General features: G+C 44.4%; 1 protein-coding gene across 4 annotated transcripts in view; it reads right to left on the bottom strand.

Moving 5' to 3' along the window:
* Nek10 (NIMA related kinase 10) overlaps positions 1–22021 on the bottom strand; it is a 186749-nt gene that overhangs the window by 22561 nt on the left and 142167 nt on the right. For all 4 annotated transcript variants that reach the window (XM_040747626.1, XM_040747628.1, XM_040747627.1 and 1 more), the window contains 3 exons: positions 16198–16252; positions 9566–9603; positions 6530–6630 (listed from right to left, as the gene is read on the bottom strand). In XM_040747626.1, the coding sequence (XP_040603560.1) occupies positions 6530–6630; positions 9566–9603; positions 16198–16252 (194 nt within the window). The remainder of the gene's footprint in view (positions 1–6529; positions 6631–9565; positions 9604–16197; positions 16253–22021) is intronic.

The following is a 22021-nucleotide window of genomic DNA, read 5'->3' as shown; positions in this document are numbered from 1 at the left end:
AGGGGACAAAATCCACTGCTGATAGCACCCCCATGATGGGCAATGCTGTGGGCCCTCCCCAAACTACACCATCTGTTCTCTGGGAGACAGATGTGTTGTAATTTTTAAAGTTGTTATATGATGACTTCAAAGCATTTATTTCACAAAATGATTAAAGTATAGTAGAGAATTAAAGCTTGTTTCATTCCTTCAACTCTGCAGGCCTTAGCTATGCAATAACTAAAAGGTGATATATGAGCATTAATCACTGTCTGCTCACAGAAACCTGGTTCCCAGCATCTGCGATAAGCCACTCATTGCCTGCTTAGCATGCTTCTCTCAAGACTTCTAACCCAGCTTGATAAAAACAGATGTGTGATAGAGGTAAAAAGAAGGACCTTAACCTCCTGGTGTGTGGAACTGTTGCCATTAGATGGAATTGGCAGATATGTCTCCATGGAAACCAGATAGGAATGATCCCCAGCAACCAGAAGCTAGGTTTGCAGTCAGTCCCCACTACAGTGCTCAGGAGGACAGGAGGAAGGAAGGGGGCTGCCCTGCTTCTCAGGTCGGTCTTACTTTGGACAAGCTTCCTCTGCACAGCCTGGTGTTCTATGCAGCAAATGCATAGCTGTATGTCTCTCCTTCCCATGAACGGCACTGGCTGTGGAGAGCACTGTACATTAACGTTCCCAGAGAGGAGTATTTTCTCACTGAGTCAATAATAGGAGGCTGAAAGTGTTCTGAAAGCACATTTGGAAAACCCCCAGTTGTTGTGGCTGAACTGGCAGCATGGAATAAATGCATGCCATTGGTCAAAGAGAACAAGGTCGCCCAGCACACATTATTCCTTTAATAAAGGAATTCCTTTTATTAAAGGAATAATGACACATTCACAAGAGTTTCATCCTTGCTTTAAAATCCAACAAAAAGGGGTATACATCCATGAGTTTATTTGCCACAGGAATTTACATACAGAAATTATGCTAAATTTCAAAGGATATTTCTCTCAATAATTAACAATTAGAGTAACTAAAGAGCTATTTGAGGATCGTTCTATGGTACTAAAGAGTATTTTCCCAAACTCTCCTACTAGTACATAAATGGACATGCATTTTAATACACTGTCTCTACTGTCTGATCTGGTAGGTGACACTCATATTCATTAATCTAGTTCTCTCCCAGAGGTTTCCCTGCATTCCTCCACACTCTTCCAGTTAATCAATTAGAGTTCTTTGTGGTTACCTAAGACACAGGCTGATGTCAGAAAACAGTGAGAAACAATCAATTTAGACTCTTGTGTCCAGAAGGGCAGTTGACAGTGCAACTGACAAGAGCATTAGACTTGGGGCAAAAGTAAGACAAGATGGGTTGCTTGTCTCCAAGCATAAGATGCCCCAAAATCGGGGGTGAATGGCACGAGGGAAACAAAGGGAACCAGAGGCTGTGCAGTACCAAAGAAGGAGGTGGCTTTGCCCACCTGGTCCCCCAGTGTAGGAGGTGGCCAGTGCCTTTCTGTCCATCCTGATTGTTCTGCAAGGCAGCAGGGCGTTTCTCCCTGGCTAGCTGGCCAGGTGCTAAGTTCTGTGGGTAGGGGCTGCTGAGAGACCCAGAGGATGGAGCTTGTCCTTCCCGGCCCAGGATGTTCTGCCCTTGCTTGGCTTTAGCAGCAGACAGTTAGTGCATGCTGGGACCCAAGGCAGGTGGTGCTTACTCCCAGTCACATTCAGTGGCACTATAGAAGAGTAGTATTTCAGGTATTTCTACCAACAATCCCCAATGGCCTTCTTGATCCCACGGAGGGTGTTTTCCAGCACACCAACCTGGAGTGCTGACTTCGGCAGGGACCTCAGGACAGGTTGTCTGGCCTGTCTCCAAGTGCAGGCTTTAAGCTTGGCCAGCACATCACCTCAGCAAATCTCACTAGGCCCAGGGTGGAAGTGTCTATTTCCACGTTAGTCCTCTTTTTGGATGCAATACCGTAACCCTAAAGATACTCAACTGGACCCCAAAACATGAAATTGGGGCATCCTGTTGAACCCTGAAGAGGTTGAGAATCTTAAACCCAAGCCACTTTCAGTTTTTATTATTGTCAGGGGGCACAATTTCTTGCTCTGTCCTGAGGAAACAAACCTCCCCTGGCTTGAGAATTGGATGAGAAGACTACTGGGAGCAGAGATCATCAAAAGGTATGCACATTCCTCACAAGCCCCTGGGGATGAGGACCAGATCCATAACCCATCAGATTTCCTTACAAACATGGTGACTGATCCACACTAAGGCTCAAGAAGGAGTGATTTACACGTCCCAAACTCACAAGGTTGCAGTGCAAAACAGTGGCACCTCAGACTGAGTAACAAGTACATCCTGTGGATGTTATGTGGGGAGGGATAAATAGGGCACTGGATCCAGCTGCACCCACAGGTGTGAGCACACACACTCTCTGTGGTGCATTGGATGGGCTGGTTCATGTGGAAGTCAGTGCAGATGGCCTGGCTGTCTGTGGGCTTGTCCTTAGAGGGGGTAAAAGGCAGAGCTTACAGAGGACAGAATTCACAGAGGAGCAGAGAAGTGGGTATGGTCGAGTGATGTGGGTTTCCTATCTGTGGACCTGTGGGCTACACAACCTTCCCCAGCTGAGGTTGAACAAAACCTCCAAGGTATTCCTTCCAGAACAGCACTGGAGAGTGCAACAAATGCCCTGCACCCATGCAAACCATGAAGCTGCTCACCTTTGCTGGCTGTGACCCTAAAAGATACAGGAGTCCAGGGAATGTAACGGCACAGACAGAGTGACCAGAGACCAGCTGCAGTGCTTGCCACAAAGAGAAGCAAGCGTGTGCTGATGATGTACCTTGGCTTCAGCAAGCTTTGGTAGAGAAATTAGCCAGGCATTCCCAGAAAGGAATCTGGTTCTTGCACTACTGAATACTTTTGTTTTTTCTGGTAATAGAAAAGATGATCCAGATTCTATAGGCAAAATTCTGGCCCGAGTTGTCACTGCCTCAGTGAAGGTTCTCTACCTCTCCCAGTTTGCAGAATTGAGTCCACTCAAGGCCCAGGCAAAGCCTCCTAAGAGATCCTGAAACATTACAACAAGAACTCTTCATAAATCTTCCTCTGCACTATCCCCAGGAAAATGTGCAGCCATTTATCAAAGTGACCGTCTACCGGGGAAAAGAATATGCTGGCTTCTCAGAAACACTAGGCTCTTGTTATAAATCAGTAGCGATTCCTATAGTCTTAAACTATCCTTAGCTTATAGAAATCAACATTTTTTGTTTTGTCTCTCAAGATGGGTAAGGATAGATGAAGTCTGAGTATATACTTTTCTTATCAGGAGGAAGCTAGCACATATGCCTGTAGAACTTTTCTTCAGGCCCTGGATGTATAAATAGACTTGCCATAACTGGTACCAACAGCTCCTATGGTGGCTCTTAAGGTAACTAGGACATGGGTTAGTTACTGATCATGTTGCTTAGACAAGAAAAAAAGCAGAAAACAAAACAAAAACCTGACAAAAGCAATAGAAAGAGGGAGAGAGGGATGGAGGAGGGGGGAGGGAGGGAGGCAGGAAGGGAAGGAGGGTGGGAGTGAGAAAGGGAGGAAGGGAAGGAGGAAGGGCATTTATTTTGGTTTACAGGTCTAGGGCACACAGCCTGTAACAGCAGGGAAGATCCAGTAGCCACAGCAAACAGCTGGTCACATTGGAATTGTGCGTATGCTCAACTCCCTTTCTCCTTTTTATTCCGTCCAGGTTCCAGCCCATGATAGCCACATTCTAACCTCCACTATCTCAATCTAGACAGTCCCTCACAGACATTTCTTCCATGGTGATGTTAATGCTTATCTAGTTGGAAATCAAGGTTAACTACATGACACTCATGCCTCCAGATGCCTACAATGGTGTTTGACACTTGATAGGTGAAAACAAAATCACCAGATGACACTGTCTCAAGCTTCAAAGTACTTATTTTCTTATCCAAGAGTCTACACTTCTTTGTGGGAGGGAGGGAGGGAGGGAGGGAGGGAGGGAGGGAGGGAGGGAGGGAGGGAGGGAGAGAGGGAGGGGTTACTAGTAAGTGGTCCATGGCTTAGGGAAAGGAACACCCAGTTGTCCAGCACTGGACAGAAGTGCGACCATAACACTAGTCTTCAGTACTAAAGTATTACTCATATTCACAAACAGAAAGTCTAATGGTCCTGGGTTTCATGAGAGTCAGACTTTCACATCCTTGAGTGTCTGTTGTCAAAGCAGAAGGAAGGAAAAAGATCCCATTTCCCCTCATTCCTATGATAAAGTTGCTGGTAGAAAATACTACCAAGCCCTATAACCTCTTTGCACCCCACACTAAAGGGCCACTTGTATGGAATCTGTTTAAGCACAACGAGGAGTTCAGGAAGGAGCCGTGGAGAAAACTGGACACATTTAGTGCTAGGCCAAAGTGTCCCCACATACACATACATGGGGTTGGAGAGGGGGAGCAATTCAGTGCTCACTGTAACCCAAGTTCCACCAGGCTGTATTTTCCCAGCAGTCTTAGCGCTGTCCTTGTGGCTGAGAAGAGAGGGGACACTGCACACACTGACCTGTGTGATATAGAGGAGAGGGGACACTGCACACACTGACCTGTGTGATATAGAGGAGAGGGGACACTGCACACCCTGACCTGTGTGACACAGAGGAGAGGGGACACTGCACACCCTGACCTGTGTGACACAGAGGAGAGGGGACACTGCACACACTGACCTGTGTAACACAGAGGAGAGGGGACACTGCACAGACTGACCTGTGTAACACAGAGGAGAGGGGACACTGCACACACTGACCTGTGTGATATAGAGGAGAGGGGACACTGCACACACTGACCTGTGTGACACAGAGGAGAGGGGACACTGCACACACTGACCTGTGTAACACAGAGGAGAGGGGACACTGCACACACTGACCTGTGTGATACAGACACGAGGGGACACTGCACACACTGACCTGTGTAACACAGAGGAGAGGGGACACTGCACACACTGACCTGTGTGACACAGAGGAGAGGGGACACTGTACACACTGACCTGTGTGATACAGAGGAGAGGGGACACTGCACACACTGACCTGTGTGACACAGAGGAGAGGGGACACTGCACACACTGACCTGTGTGATACAGACACGAGGGGACACTGCACACACTGACCTGTGTAACACAGAGGAGAGGGGACACTGCACACACTGACCTGTGTAACACAGAGGAGAGGGGACACTGCACACACTGACCTGTGTGATACAGACACGAGGGGACACTGCACACACTGACCTGTGTGATACAGAGGAGAGGGGACACTGCACACCCTGACCTGTGTGACACAGAGGAGAGGGGACACTGCACACACTGACCTGTGTGACACAGAGGAGAGGGGACACTGCACACACTGACCTGTGTGACACAGAGGAGAGGGGACACTGCACACACTGACCTGTGTGACACAGACGAGAGGGGACACTGCACACCCTGACCTGTGTGACACAGAGGAGAGGGGACACTGCACACACTGACCTGTGTGACACAGAGGAGAGGGGACACTGCACACCCTGACCTGTGTGACACAGAGGAGAGGGGACACTGCACACACTGACCTGTGTGATATAGAGGAGAGGGGACACTGCACACACTGACCTGTGTGACACAGAGGAGAGGGGACACTGCACACCCTGACCTGTGTGACACAGAGGAGAGGGGACACTGCACACCCTGACCTGTGTAACACAGAGGAGAGGGGACACTGCACACACTGACCTGTGTGACACAGAGGAGAGGGGACACTGCACACACTGACCTGTGTAACACAGAGGAGAGGGGACACTGCACACACTGACCTGTGTGATACAGACACGAGGGGACACTGCACACACTGACCTGTGTGATACAGAGGAGAGGGGACACTGCACACCCTGACCTGTGTGACACAAAGGAGAGGGGACACTGCACACACTGACCTGTGTGACACAGAGGAGAGGGGACACTGCACACACTGACCTGTGTGACACAGAGGAGAGGGGACACTGCACACACTGACCTGTGTGACACAGAGGAGAGGGGACACTGCACACACTGACCTGTGTGACACAGAGGAGAGGGGACACTGCACAGACTGACCTGTGTGACACAGAGGAGAGGGGACACTGCACACACTGACCTGTGTGACACAGAGGAGAGGGGACACTGCACACACTGACCTGTGTGATACAGACACGAGGGGACACTGCACACACTGACCTGTGTGATACAGACACGAGGGGACACTGCACACACTGACCTGTGTGATACAGACACGAGGGGACACTGCACACACTGACCTGTGTGATACAGGCACGAGGGGACACTGCACAGACTGACCTGTGTGACACAGAGGAGAGGGGACACTGCACACACTGACCTGTGTGATACAGACACGAGGGGACACTGCACACACTGACCTGTGGCATACAGAGGAGAAGGGACACTGCACACACTGACCTGTGTGATACAGACACGAGGGGACACTGCACACACTGACCTGTGTGATATAGATGACTTTGTGCAGCTGGATGAGAATCTGCTGAATGGGGTCACTGATCTGCCGCACTTTCCTCTGGGATACCGCGATGCCTGCAGATGCTGTGGGTGATAAATTCTGCAGTTAGTTAAATTCACTTAAAAGTGGCATTTGTGAGCCAGGCATTGGTGGCACACACTTTTAATCCCAGCACTCAGGAAGCTGATCTCTGTGAGTTCAAGGCCAGCCTGGTCTACAGAACGAGTTCCAGGATAGGCTCTAAAACAATACAAAGAAACCCTGTTTCCCCCCCCCCCAAAAAAACAAAAACAAAACAAAACAAAAAAGAAACAAACAATCAAACAAACAAAAAAGTGGTATTTGTGGAAAACAGAAAAAAATCTGGGGTAAAAAGAAGCCAGGATCTCATCTTACCAATGACACCTCTAACACTTCTGTGTTTTATATAGTAAGTTGTTATTTCCCTCCACACCTCAAGCACCTTGGAAACAAAAGTATTCCTTACACACTATCTAAAAGACAGAGTGTCCTTGGATATTTTGTCTGCAATGCAGGAGGCTGCCATTAGGAGGGAGTGGTGCCTCAGATATGGAGCTCTGAGGAGGGTTTTTTATTTGTTTGTTTTAGACACTAAATTAATCATACCTTCTACAACATACTTTAAATCTGATTTTATCAAAACTACTAGACACAAACATCAAATAGGCAAAACTTCACAGTTGAATTAAGTACTGTTCAAATCCTTAAATATTGTAAATCGTAATGTCTACTTTGATTTCTTTCTGGGTCTCAGTGGTCAGGGTTAACTTGCTCTGCCCGGATTCTCACTGTAAAACCATCACACCTTCACAGACAGCTAATGGCTGCTAGTTTGCACAAGAACTGCTTCGCTCATTTCTCGTCCTCGCCACGGTGGTCTCCTCCTGAGGACTAAAAGCTAATATAGGAAGGGCTCGCTCCCTGTGCCAGCCACGCCTGCCTCCTCTCACACAGACTGGGATGGAAAGCATAGAAGATACCAGAAGCATGACACCCCTCTTCCTTCTGGGTCCCTTCCCATCTATACCACATTTTCTTCAGTAATACTCATCTAAAAGTGTTTTCTAATTAAAATTAAGTTTCCAAGACCTCCTTTTCTTCCTTCCATACCATTTCAAGCATTGAAGAAATTAAATTTGTTATAGCAATTGCTTCCGCAGCAACTATGATTTTAAAGATGATTCTTTTTTTTTTTTTTTTTTTTTTTGGTTTTTCGAGACAGGGTTTCTCTGTGGCTTTGGAGGCTGTCCTGGAACTAGCTCTTGTAGACCAGGCTGGCCTCGAACTCACAGAGATCCACCTGCCTCTGCCTCCCGAGTGCTGGGATTAAAGGTGTGCGCCACCAGATGATTCTTACACGTGTGCTTTCAGGAAAGGTCGTGTGTCTCACCATAAGTGCTTTGTTTTCAAAAAATTAAAGAGAATTTAATGTGGTTGTTTAAAAACATAAAATCTTCCATTTAAGGCACAAAAACAAAAAGGAAAATAAAATATAAAGATTTTCTTTATGAGTATCTCTATTTACTTGTTTGAAAATTAGCAGAAATAACTGAGCTCTGTACCATGTGATACCAACTCCTTGTTTGGATGTAAAGGGCCTGTCTCTCTTGAAAACTCCTTGTAAGTATCAATTATTGGATAATTAAACTGTGATTTAATAAATTACTCTCAGGGAAAAAATATGAGCAAGTAAATCACAATTAACTAACTGCAGCTAAGAACAGAGCAGTAACGCTAACTGCTCCCCACAGTAGCCCTAACCTCTGCCTGTGTCCCCACCCAAAGGCCTCCTAAAGAGCAACCTCCTGCCTGTGTTCACTGAAAACAGGACTGTGCAAAGCACCAAGTTCATGCTGGCAAGTCAAACCTGGAGGACTTGGCTTTGTGTCATTTCGTGCTGGCAAGTCTGCTAGGATTTGCAGACATGGCATTTATAGAGAACAAGCAAAACTCTCACAACATGGCTGGGCACTTTTAGGTTTGTGACAGCATTTTGAGTGGGTACCACACAGGCTTGACTGTACTTTACCACAGACATGTTCATCTGTGACCCTAAATACAAAAACAAAGAATTAACTGCCTGTTGTTTAACACACAGCTATGCACTTTAAGAACCAGGTTTTCAGTCCATTTGACACAACTCCTCAGTTCCAGAAAACTCTTAACTTTTTGAAAATAGCTTTGATTGCTTACTCTCTTAAAGCAAAATTTCAAATGTTTAGTTGCAAAAGCCTCTTGAAAATCACAAGAACACACAAAAATGTGTATTACAGATGAGGTTCATGGCTCAGGGGACCGCCTCTTGTGAGGGCCACTCATCAGAAGTAACTGCTGGCATTAGCTCGGTGCCTTCCCATTCCCTACACTCATCGGTTTCACACACATGCACACATAGCTCCAAACAGCAACTTTGCAGCTGTCTTTTAGCTTAATGGGTTATGAGCAGCACTGTGAAAAAGGAATGCAATGACATGGAAGAGAACTGGCATTGCAGAGGTTGAGATTTCATAAATGTGTACAGAAAAACAGTCACTATTTCTTGGAGTAGTTATATACTTTATAGAGTATGTGGTTAATATTCTCATGAAGGCAAATTCTGGAAAACAGCTTACTATAGTCTGATCAGCTGTGTGCCACTGAAAAGCAGCAGTGGTGGGCAATTCAGACAGAATTCTGTTGCTATCTGGGGCACAATTTCCCCTGGGGTATCATTCAAGTTATCTTAGGCTCACTCGTCATGTGCTTAACATCAAAATGATCTACCAAGTTCCTGCCATGATCTTTGGGACTGTGGAGAATGCCACCAGGCAGGCTCTGTAACTGTCACCCTGCTACTGACTCAGTATCCTTCCTTAGGCAAGGTCCTGGGCATGTAGATCCTGGCTTTCAAACGCAAGAAGAGGGGCAGCATTGCTGAGGAGAGAACAGGGAAGAGGATGAGCTGATGAGCTCACACTAGCCTGCAGGAAGGCACGGTCGGGGTCAACTTGGAGTTACCTGGTCTTGGTCTTGATCCTACGCCACCAATGAAGTCCCTGGAAACAGAATCAGACAGGGGCCATTAGGAAAGTCCCACCTAGCAACAGTCATTGAGGGTTGTCATTGAGGGTTAGGTTTTGCTGTGTTCAGTAAAGACAGAAAGTAGCATTTTGAACTCAGGATGGACTTTCTTCTGGCAAACAGAAGCACCTTGTCCTGCCAGGGTGGTTTGTGATGGGCAGACCTTGGAGATGAGCAAGAGTCTAAAACTCAGCATCCCAAATGGTGCTTCTGGTACCATTAAAATCAAAGCAGTGAGCATCGTGTTTGTGTGTGTGATAGGGTCGCACGTAGCTTACACTAGTCTCACACTTGCTACATAGCTAAACCTTACCTGGCTGTGACTTTTGTATTAAAAACAATATTAACTTATTATGTGTGGTATTTTCCATGATTTGTCCTTCAGATGAAGAGTAAAAATAAAAACCAATCACTACATAATATTCTATGAGAGAAAATTATTTTTACACTGCAACAATTACATTTTCATAGGGCTTCCAGGACTGTTAAAATCTTTCCTCCACACCTCAAAATTCTAGGTTGTCCAATCATTTTAAAAGTTGGTTCCACAGCCTTCTGGTCTGTGGGGGTGGCCTTCACCCCCGCTGGGGATACTGGTAAGCAATCTTCCCTCTTAACTCTTCCCGCTAGAATGCAAAACCTATTTCTTAGTAGCATGCTGCACCCCAATGGCTCACATGATGCCACACAACCCAGCAGGGACATACTGAACACCAGTGAGGTGCATGGTGGGAGTCTGCTCAGCAGCCCCAGGTGTGAGGGCTCCTTTCACTAAACACACTGACCGTTGTCTTGTCCCAGCTTTCCATTTCATTACAGGATTGTCGGTGTTCACATGCAGCTCATATCTAAGCTATGAAGAGTAGCAAAGCTGGCACACATTTGCCAACTACTCTAGTGCAAATGCCAGAAAAATCTCCAAACTCTACACCACCAGTGACTTCTTCCTGTAGTCTTTTCCACCTCCTTTTACCACCACTGATTTAAAACTTTCTAGGTAGATACATTTTTAAAAGTAAAAAAAAGTGAGATTAATCTTATATGTTCATCAAATGTACCCCAAATATCAACATTTTATAATGAGTTATGTTTTATACTGTGTTACATTTACAGTAATATCAAACTAAACATTTGGTACTTCAGTTGCACTGGTCACATTTTTCACTGCTCAAGTCAACACGTGTGCCCAGATATCTCCTTATTAAACTTTGCTGACTCTTCTGTAGAACCATTGGTCACGATCCCTTACCTATAGAATTTGTCAGGGCACATAGCTACTGGGTCCAACATCTCATTGCCCTCATTACCTTAAAGGTACATTAAAATACAACTTGTGGAAAGCTTTCATCGGTGTTTATGGAAATTCTGGAAAGACTGGTAAGACACAAACTGAGCTAGCTGGATGGTCATTGTCCTGGGAGGTCTTTTATTTCAAATACTGCTATTAAATAGTATATGTGATCGGCTATGACATGTAACCCCTAACTGTTCTCAGCTGCTCCAAAATATGTGCTGCTCTGCACAAGTCTAGATTTTTCTTTTGTAGCTTTATGGTGGAGGCTAGAAAGATGGCTCAGTGGTTAACAGCACATACTTCTCTTGCAGAGGCCAAATTTGGTTCCCAACACCCATACAGGGAAACTTACACCTACCTATAACTCTAAGCTCCAGGGAATTCAACACCCTCTGCTGGCTTCTGTGGGCATGTATCCTCAACAGATGTACATGTATACATACCCATAATAAAACATATAATAAACCTTAAAAAACAAGCATCAGGGAATGTTCACAGAAAACATCACACACACACACACAGAGAGAGAGAGACAGACAGAGAGAGAGAGAGAGAGAGAGAGAGAGAGAGAGAGAGAGACTTATTCTTTCCATAGAGGCCCTGGGCTAGACACTAGTAGTGAAAGGAAACCACCCTCATAATCTCAGAGTAGAAAAACCATTAATTTCTCTGAAGATAAGTCATTAGCCACAAGGATGGACAATCATTTGGAATTTCAAAATAGTGTGGATACACTATAAGCAGAAGCAATTGCTGGACCCACAGGCAGACAGATGGCAGAAATGATGCAGAGCCTGAGGAAATTGTGGACCAAAGCACACAGAGCGTTTATGACCTGTGGAGAGCTGTGATCCCAGATGATGGCATTCCCACAATAGCTCAAGTTGACCACAGGGATGATTTAACCCAGGAAGACCTTTCAGACCTATTTTCTGGTGAGAAGACTTAGCATATTGAAGATTCTGTCTGATGAAAGTTTTTCAATGGGTATAAACAGCTCCTGAAGCTGGTGACAGAGTTTCAGAAACTGAAAGGACTCCAAAGGTCATGACTTCTAGCTGCCCTCAAATCCAGCATGACCTGGTCCACAGCTCATAAGCCTAAAGTGATGAGCCTAGTGCCAGCCTAGACTCCCACCCACAGCAGTCAGAGGGAAGGCAGTAAAACAGACTTTACTCTGAATTGATGCAAGCACCGTGTGAATTGGTTTGGTAATTATTTTGTCAGAAAAGCGTGAATTACTTGGATAATTATTTTGTCATTAAAGTCCTGACTATGAAAGAGATAACGCTCTAGAGTTTTTCTCTCAAAGAAATCCTTCAAATGTATGAAATGAGAAGCCTGGCTTACAATACTAAGAACATATCATTTGAGGTTACTGCAGCCATAACATACAAGGTAAGTACTCTTTCAACATCCATGACCATGACAAATGTGACAGGTGAACTGAGGGAGGTTGGGCTCTCATGTTTAGTCAGTGTCTTCATTGACGGTGTCCATGAGGAGGTGGTACCAGGTTCCTGGCCTTCCCTTCGGACTATATTGATGGTTGAAAGCAACTGAGCAATAACCAGGCAATCTAAGAATTGCCATAGAAAAGGGACAGCACTTCCTGATGGCACAGTACTGTTTGTTGTCCCGGTGCTGGGAAGATTGCTGGATTATGACACTAGCAGAGGGGCCAGGTTGATTCCGGTAAGCAATGATCAAGCATACATATTCAATAAAAGCAAAAGGAGACTCGGGTTGTGAATGAGAATGGAGGCAGAATGGTCACAAGTAAACAGTGAGATGACTGTTAAGAGGGAAGGATCCTGGGTCCAGAGACAATGCTATGGTGTTCTGGTCACATCTGTGATGCTGAATGACCATAAACCTCTACAGCTATCTCTCTCTATAAAGACTGGAGTCAGGAGCACACCCTCTAGTAAAACCATGCTCACAAAGAAGGTATTCACTGCAGGAAATCTCTGACACTGCAAACATCTGATGTTTCAGAGCAGCCAGCCAGCTATACCCTGTTGCCTTGGCAACAGAAGGCAAGTAGGCATGGAGAAATCTTGTTGCCTAAGCAACAGAATAAAAAAAAAGAGTAGGCCTTTATCTACAGCTAACACTATGAATTAATTCAAGGAAGTGAACAAGATTTCATCCTTTACAGTAAGAAACTCAGAAATTGCAGTGAGATAACTCATTAATTTACTAATGAACAAGCATCCAACAAATACCCATGGATCAGCAACTGTACACATCATGCTGTACCAGGAAAGTAAAAGAAACAACCACATACTATTTAGCCTAAGCTAAATAGTAACAAATAGCCATCACATGAACAGATGAATGTTCTTAGTTTCGGAGATGGGGTTCTTGCTACATTGTCCAGTGTACTGGCTGGTTTTGTGTGTCAACTTGACACAAGCTGGAGTCATTAGAGAGGAAGGAGCCTCAGTTGAGGAAATGCCTCCTTGAGATCCAGCTTTAAAGGCATTTTCTCAATTAGTGATCAATAGGAATACGCCCAGCCCATGGTAGGTGGTATCATCCCTGGGCTGGTGGCCCTGAATTCTGTAAGAAATCAGATTAAGCAAGTCACAGGAAGCAAGCGAGAAAGCAACTCCCCTCCATGGCCTCTGCATCAGCTTCTGCCTCTGGGATCCTGCCATTTGAATTCCTGTCCTGATTTCTTTCAGTGATAAACAACAATTTGGATGTGTAAGTCAAATAAATCCTTTCCTCCCAAAGTTGCTCTTTGGTCACGGTGTTTAATCACAGCAATAGAAGCGCTAACTTAGAGACCCAGGTTGGTCTTGAACTCAGGTTTCCATGGTTCTTCCTGCTTCTGTCTGGGGTGATCAAAGTTGAGGATTTCTTTCTCTCTGTTATGTTTCGCCGCAGCCATGCCTGGATCCTACGTTCCAGAAGCTATGCTTAGGGAAGCCGTGTGCATCACTGTGACTTCAGCTTAGCCCCAACCAAGGTGCTTTCTGAAGAGTACCCAGGGTCTCCTTGTCACCACCACACTAGTTCGTGCTGCATACAGAAAAGCCAAAGTCACCTCTACAGGGTTGACTTCTCCACTTATTTTTACTCTAGTATGAAGTAGCCTGGTCTTCTTTTACGTTTTATCATTTGGTTTCTACGTGTTTTATTAATTCATATTTCACACTAATACACCAAGAAGCCCAGGAATATCCTAAACAAATTAAACCAAAAAGAACTTCAGCTTTACTTAATGTCTTCAAGATAACTAGAAACTATGCTTTAAAGTTGCCTCATTTTAATTCAGGGACGCCATTAGAGTCACCTGTGAAGAAGTAAAACATGTTTTAGTTTTCTTTCCTCGTGCTTTGCATGAAGTGCAAGGTGTTTGCTATCATTGTCCCCTCCTGCCCTGTGTCACATTATGTCTATACTGTGAATGCCCCGCAGTGAAAACAGCCAATCTCAAACCAACTCTGCTTCCTGGTGGCTTGGCACACAGTATGTCCCGCATGTGTGACACAGCTATAGAAATGGGCTTTTAGGTCAGTCTTTGGCCATCCTGGAACAGGGTTTGGGGAGAGCACCAGCCTCAGTGTCCCGGCCACTTATCATGATCACAGATTCATCACTACGTGGTAAGTACTACTCTGTAGTGTCTCTGCTTCTGGTTGAACTGCCATATACCAGCTGTATTTTAAATAATTTGTTAGAAAATTTTAAACTAATTTCTAGATTTAAGAAACTCCCCTCAAGAGTTAAAATATTTAACATATGCTTCTTTGTTGTTTAGAAGGTTTGAACCCAAACATAACTATTATAAATGAGGAAAGTTCCCATGGATCCTTCTAGAAATTAAGGCTAGAATTACTTGAGCTTTCAAGATGTCTGAATTTATCTGGTAGAAATTTCCCTTTTTCATGTAAAACCCTCTAAACTGGGATATTCGGCTGTATGTAAAACCTCGCTGGCATCACCACGGGGGTGTGCTTCAGCATGGAGGCTGCTGGCCTCTGAGCTTCCCTCTGCTGTCTGCTGGTCTTTCCCAGCCCTATACTGGTCGTTTCTGATGAGAGCATTCCGAACCCAGGCTGTCCTTGGTGCAGTGGTCTGGAACATCTTCTCATAGACGGGCCCATCCTCTCTGTGTCATGGTCTTAATTGTGTGGTTCTCTCTCTGCAGACCGAAAAGGTCTTTATTGTGTGGTTCTCTCTCTGCAGACTGAAATCCAGTGCTGTGCCCCTCCCCACACTCCTCTGGGGCCGTATCTTTCAGTTAAGCACACTGACTGTGTTCCCTGTGGACTGCCTCTCCATAGGCACGTCTGACTTGCGCCGACTCCAGGAGGCTCTTTCCCTTACACTAGCTGTCCCAGCCACTCCTCGTATTCCGCAGCTGTGCCTGCCTCTAGAGCTCCAAGATTACTACAGCCAGCCTTTGAGGTTCCATCCACCCTCCCCCAATGCCCCCCAAACTGCTCTCCCAGGGTGGTAATGATCTTGCAAAGGTCAAATCTAACAGTTTAGTTTTAGTTTTTTTTTTCCTTTGGTTTTTGGAGACAGGGTTTCTCTGTATTGTTTTGGAGGCTTTTCTAGAACTTGCTCTGTAGACCAGGCTGGCCTCGAACTCACAGAGATCTGCTTGCCTCTGCCTCCTGAGTGCTGGAATTAAAGGGGTGAGCCACATACGCCCAGCTAGTTTTAGTTCTTACCCCCAAAAGTTACTGTCACAGGGGCAACTGATGTCCCCTAATAATTTCTCCTTTAATAATTTCTCCTTTCTCTTAGAGAGAAAGAGAGAGGAGACAGAGAGAGAGAGAGAGAGAGAGAGAGAGAGAGAGAGAGAGAATCATATTTTTAAGATGGGCGTGGTTGTATAATGGAGTTCCGACAAATATATCACAACACTCAGACTGGATCCTTAGAAGAAGTGTGTGTCCCTAACTCCCCTTTCCTTGCCCGAATTCGCCATGGAGCTGAGTCACATACCCACATTCTAAGGATCCAGGGCCTCAGGTGACCTCACTGAGCAAGGCTATTCCATTGCCTTGGCCCAGATTATGCTGTGAGAACGATTTGCTGTCACAGAATTAAAGGAGGCAGACATGCAGGGGTCCAGGACAAGGCTTAGCACTCTCCAGCATGCTAGACTGCTAAGCAGCCCTAGGTTCTAGCTCTGGGGAAGACATCAGTGTCTATGCCCGCGTGCCCACAGTGACTTCTGCCAGCCCAAGTGGCTCAGCTCTGTCTAGACCAAACGCACTTCCAGGTACACTGTCCCTCAAAACAGACATACCTGGCCTGTGAGTGCCTTTCTCTTCCTGAAGTACTGAAACTTCTCTTTAAAATGCCTGAAACAAGAAAATAGAAGTAACTGTAAGTAATTGCTCCAGAAACTGTGGCTTTCATTGTTGGCTCATGTTCAGTGCTGGGGTAGGAGTCCAGGTCTGGGTGTGTTCTGGGCCAGTGCTCAGCCACAAGCTGTGTGGCGGCCTTCAGCAACCCTTTCCTCAACTACTGAGGCTCTGCAGTCTTGGCGGTTGCCCTTCACCGTAACCACCATTTTTCTTCTTGAAAGTAGCTCAAACATAAGGTTAAATATTACTGTGCACACGAGAGGAGCCTGGGAGTCCAGGGAAGTAGCTTTCCCTCCAGCAGCATCAGGTAAACAGGCCGGCTTCCGGGCCTGTGTTCCAGTGCCTGCAGATCGCCTGGGAACTGCACGGAGCTCCCAATCGCGGCGGGAGCCAAGCACCCCAGACTCCAGATCTTCTCTCCCACCAACAAGACCAGGAAACGAGAGGAGGCTGGGAGTCCAGGGAAGCAGCTGTTCCTCCAGCAGCATCAGGTAAACAGGCCGGCTTCCGGGCCTGTGTTCCAGTGCCTGCAGATCGCCTGGGAACTGCACAAAGCTTCCAATCCCGGCGGGAGCCAAGCACCCCAGACTCCAGATCTTCTCTCCCACCAACAAGACCAGGAAACAAGAGGAGGCTGGGAGTCCAGGGAAGCAGCTGTTCCTCCAGCAGCATCAGGTAAACAGGCCGGCTTCCGGGCCTGTGTTCCAGTGCCTGCAGATCGCCTGGGAACTGCACAGAGCTTCCAATCCCGGCAGGAGCCAAGCACCCCAGACTCCAGATCTTCTCTCCCACCAGCGAGACCAGGAATCCAGAGGAGCCAGGGAGACCAGGGGAGTAGCTGTTCCGGATCAGGTACAACAGGACCCAGCATAGGGTCCAGGGGACCAGGTAGGAGGCTAAGCGCCCCAGATTCCTGTTGTTCTTCTCCACCCACGGGACCAGCATTTGGACAAGGAATAGAAGAACCACCAGATTATTAGACTTGCTAGCACCCACCAAAAGGGAACTCTGGTCCCCAGACCAGTAAGGGGCTCTTTCTGCACCCACTAGAAGAAGAGATGGGAAAGAGACAATACAAAAACACAGTCAGCAACAGAAAAACAAATATGACACCGCAAGATTCTAGAGACTCCACACCAGCAAGACCCGAACATTCCAATGCGAACAAAGCAGAAGAGAACGACCTTAAAAGCACTTTCATGAAAATGATAGAGGCCCTAAAAGAGGATATTGGAAAATCCCTCAAAGAAATGGAAGAAAAAACAAACCAAAAAATGCAAGAATTGGAAGAAAAAACAAACCAAAAAAGGCAGGAAATGGAAGAAGAAATGAAGCAAAAAGTGCAAGAAATGGAAGAAAAAACAAAGCAAAAAATGCAAGAATTGGAAGAAGAAACATACCAAAAAGGGCAGGAAATGGAAGAAGAAACAAAGCAAAAAATGCAAGAAATGGTAGAAAAAAACAAAGCAAAAAATGAAAAAAATGGAAGAAGAAACAAACCAAAAAAAGGCAGGAAATGGAAGAAGAAACAAAGCACAAAATGTGAGAAATGGAACAAAAAGCAAACCAAAAAATGCAAGAAATGGAAGAAAGAACAAACCAAAAAATTCATAAAAGGCAACAAACAGACGAACAGATAAACAGAAAATTGCAATAAGCAATGCAAACACTGCAAGGGTTGAAAACTGAAATAGAGACATTTAAAAAACACAATCTGAAGAAAGGCAGAAAATAGAAAAGCTGGACAAACAGTCAGGCACTACCAATACAAGCATTACCAACAGAATAGAAGAGATGGAAGAGAGAATCTCAAGTGTTGAAGATACACTAGGAGAAATGGAATTATCAACCAAAGAAAACCTTAAATCCAACAAATCCTTAACACAAAACATCCAGGAAATATGGGACACCATGAAAAGACCAAACCTAAGAATAATAGGTATAGAAGAAGGAGAAGAAATCCACCTCAAAGGGGCAGAAGGCATATTCAACAAAATCATAGAAGAAAACTTTCCCAACCTTAAGAAAGACATGCCAATGAAGGTACAAGAAGCCTACAGAACACCAAATAGAGTGGAACACAAAAAAAAAAATCCCCTCGCCACATAATAATCAAGACCACAAACATACAGAATAAAGAAAGAATATTAAGAGCAGCTAAGGAAAAAGGTCAAGTAACATATAAAGGCAGACCTATCAGAATTACACCTGATTTCTCCATGGAAACTCTGAAAGCCAGAAGGTCCTGGATAGATATTCTACCTACACTAAGAGACCATGGATGCCAGCCCAGACTACTATACAAGGCAAAGCTCTCAATCACTATAGATGGAGAAAACAAGATATTCCATGACAAAACTAGATTCAAGCAATATGTGTCCACTAACCCAGCCTTACAGAAAATTTTGGAAGGAAAACTACAACCCAAGGAAGCTAAGTACAACCAGAAAAACATAAGCATTAGAGAATCCCTTTCTACCAACAGCCAAAAGAACAAAGGGGTGAAATTCCACATATAATTCCACCAACAACAACCATCACAAATCAAAGAAGGATGAGCAATCAATGGTCATTAATATCCCTCAATATTAACGGCCTTAACTCACCCATAAAAAGACACAGACTAGCAGAATGGATTCGAAGACAGAACCCTTCCTTCTGCTGCATACAAGAAACACACCTCACCCTCAAAGACAGACATTACCTGAGAGTTAAAAGTTGGGAAAAAATTTTTCAATCAAATGGACCCAAGAAACAAGCAGGGGTAGCAATCCTAATATCTAACAAACTACACTTTAAAATAAAATCAATCAAAAGAGATGAAGGAGGTCATTACATACTCATCACAGGTGAAACCCACCAAGATGAAGTGTCTATCCTGAACATCTATGCCCCCAATACAAAGGCATCCACATTCGTTAAAAAAAACATTATTAGAACTTAAAACTCATCTAAAGCCCCACACAGTTATAGTGGGAGATTTCAACACACCACTCTCACCACTAGACAGGAATACCAGACAGAAACTCAACAAAGAAGCAAAGGATCTAATAGAAGTAATGACCCAACTGGGATTAACAGATATCTATAGAACATTTCATCCACATAAAAAAGAATATACCTTCTTCTCACCACCACATGGAACCTTCTCAAAAATCGACCACATACTTGTCAACATATCAAACCTCAGCAGCTACAAAAACATTGGAATAACTCCATGCATCTTATCAGACCACCATGCCTTAAAATTAGAATTCAACAACAACACAAATTGCAGAAAACCTACATACTCATGGAAATTGAATAATGCTCAACTGCACCATCCCTGGGTCAAAGAGGAAATAAAAAAAGAAATTAAAGACTTCCTCGGATTCAATGAGAATGAAGACACAACATACCCAAACCTATGGGACACTTTGAAAGCAGTGCTACGGGGGAAGTTCATAGCACTAAGTGCTCACATGAAGAAACAGGAGAACAGTTATACCAGAGAATTAACATCACAGTTGAAAGCTCTAGAACACAAAGAAGCACACTCCCCCAGGAGGAGTAGACGCCAGGAAATAATCAAATTGAGGGCTGAAATCAATAAAGTAGGAACCAGGAAAACAATACAAAGAATCAATGCAACGAAGAGTTGGTTCTTTGAGAAAATCAACAAGATAGACAAAACTTTGTCCAAACTTACCAAACAGCGGAGAGTGAACATGCAAATTAACAAAATCAGAAATGAAAAGGGGGACATAACAACAGACTCTGAGGAAATCCAGAGAATCATTACGTCATACTTTGAAAACCTGTACTCCACAAAATTCGAAAATTTAAAGGAAATGGGTGACTTCCTGGACAGCTATCATTTGCCAAAACTAAATCAAGAACAGATAAGCAATTTAAATAGACCTATAACCCTTATGGAAATAGAAGCTGTCATCAAAAGTCTCCCAACCAAAAAAAGTCCAGGTCCAGATGGCCTCAGTGCAGAATTCTACCAGAAATTCAAAGAACAACTCATACCAATTCTTCTGCAAGTATTCCATGCAATAGAAGCAGAAGGGTCTTTGCCAAACTCTTTCTATGAGGCTTCAATAACCTTGATCCCCAAGATACAACTAAGAAAGAGAACTTCAGACCAATATCCCTCATGAACACTGATGCAAAATTCCTCAATAAAATACTGGCAAATCAGATCCAAGAACACATCAAAACAATCATTCACCACGATCAAGTAGGTTTCATCCCAGGGATGCAGGGATGGTTCAACATACAAAAATCCATCAAAGTAATCCACCATATAAACCAACTGAAAAACAAAAATCACATGATCATCTCACTAGATGCTGAAAAAGCCTTTGACAAAATCCAACACCCCTTCATGATAAAGGTCTTGGAGAGATCTAGGATAACAGGGACATACTTAAACATAATAAAAGCTATATACAGTAAACCAACAGCCAACATCAAACTAAATGGACAGAAACTCAATGCAATTCCTCTAAAATCAGGAAGAAAGCAAGGCTGTCCGCTCTTTCCATACCTTTTCAACATGGTACTTGAAGTTCTAGCTATTGCCATACGACAACAAAGGGGGATCAAGGGGATACAAATTGGGAAGGAAGAGGTCAAACTTTCACTGTTTGCAGACGATATGATAGTTTACATCAATGACCCAAAGAACTCCCTCAGGGAACTCTTACAGCTGATTAACACCTTCAGCAAAGTGGCAGGCTACAAGATCAACTCAAGAAAATCAGTAGCCCTACTATATACAGATGATAAAAGGGCTGAAAGAGAAATCAGAGAAACATCATCCTTTACAATTGCCACAAACAACATAAAATACCTTGGGGTAACGCTAACCAAACAAGTGAAAGACTTGTATCGTAAGAACTTTGAATCTTTAAAGAAAGAAATTAAAGAAGCCCTCAGAAAATGGAAAGATCTCCCATGCTCTTGGATAGGTAGGATCAATGTAGTAAAAATGGCAATTCTGCCAAAAGCAATCTACAGATTCAATGCAATCCCCATTAAAAATCCCAGCACAATTCTTCACAGACCTTGAAAGAACAATAATCAATTTTGTATGGAAAAACAAAAGGATAGCCAAAACAACCCTGTTCAACAAGGCAACGTCCGGAGGCATCACCATCCCTGACCTCAAGCTCTATTATAGAGCTATAGTCCTGAAAACAGCTTGGTATTGGCACAAAAATAGACAGGTAGACCAATGGAATCGAATTGAAAATCCGGGTATTAACCCACACACGTACAAACATCTGATATTTGACAAAGAAGCTAAAAATATACAATGGAATAAAGAAAGCATCGTCAACAAATGGTGCTGGCATAATTGGAGACTGGCATGTAGAAGAATGCGGATCGATCCATGTTTATTGCCATGCACAAAACTTAAGTCCAAATGGATCAAAGACCTCAACATAAATCCAGCCACAGTGGACCTCTTAGAAGAGAAAGTGGGTGGTACCCTTGAACGAATTGGTACAGGAGACAGCTTCCTGAACATAACACCAGTAACACAGACAGTGAGATCAACAATTAATAAATGGGACCTACTGAAACTGAGAAGCTTCTGTAAGGCAAAGGACACAGTCAGCAAGACAAAAAGGCAGCCCACAGAATGGGAAAAAATATTCACTAATCCCACATCTGACAGAGGGTTGATCTCCAAAATTTACAAAGAACTCAAGAAGCAAGTCTCCAAAACACCAAAGGACCCAATTAAAAAGTGGGCTGCAGAACTAAATA

The sequence above is a fragment of the Mesocricetus auratus genome, unplaced genomic scaffold (assembly GCF_017639785.1).
Source record: "Mesocricetus auratus isolate SY011 unplaced genomic scaffold, BCM_Maur_2.0 Super-Scaffold_100006, whole genome shotgun sequence".
Taxonomy (NCBI): domain Eukaryota; kingdom Metazoa; phylum Chordata; class Mammalia; order Rodentia; family Cricetidae; genus Mesocricetus; species Mesocricetus auratus.
This window is presented reverse-complemented; position numbering and strand designations above follow the sequence as displayed.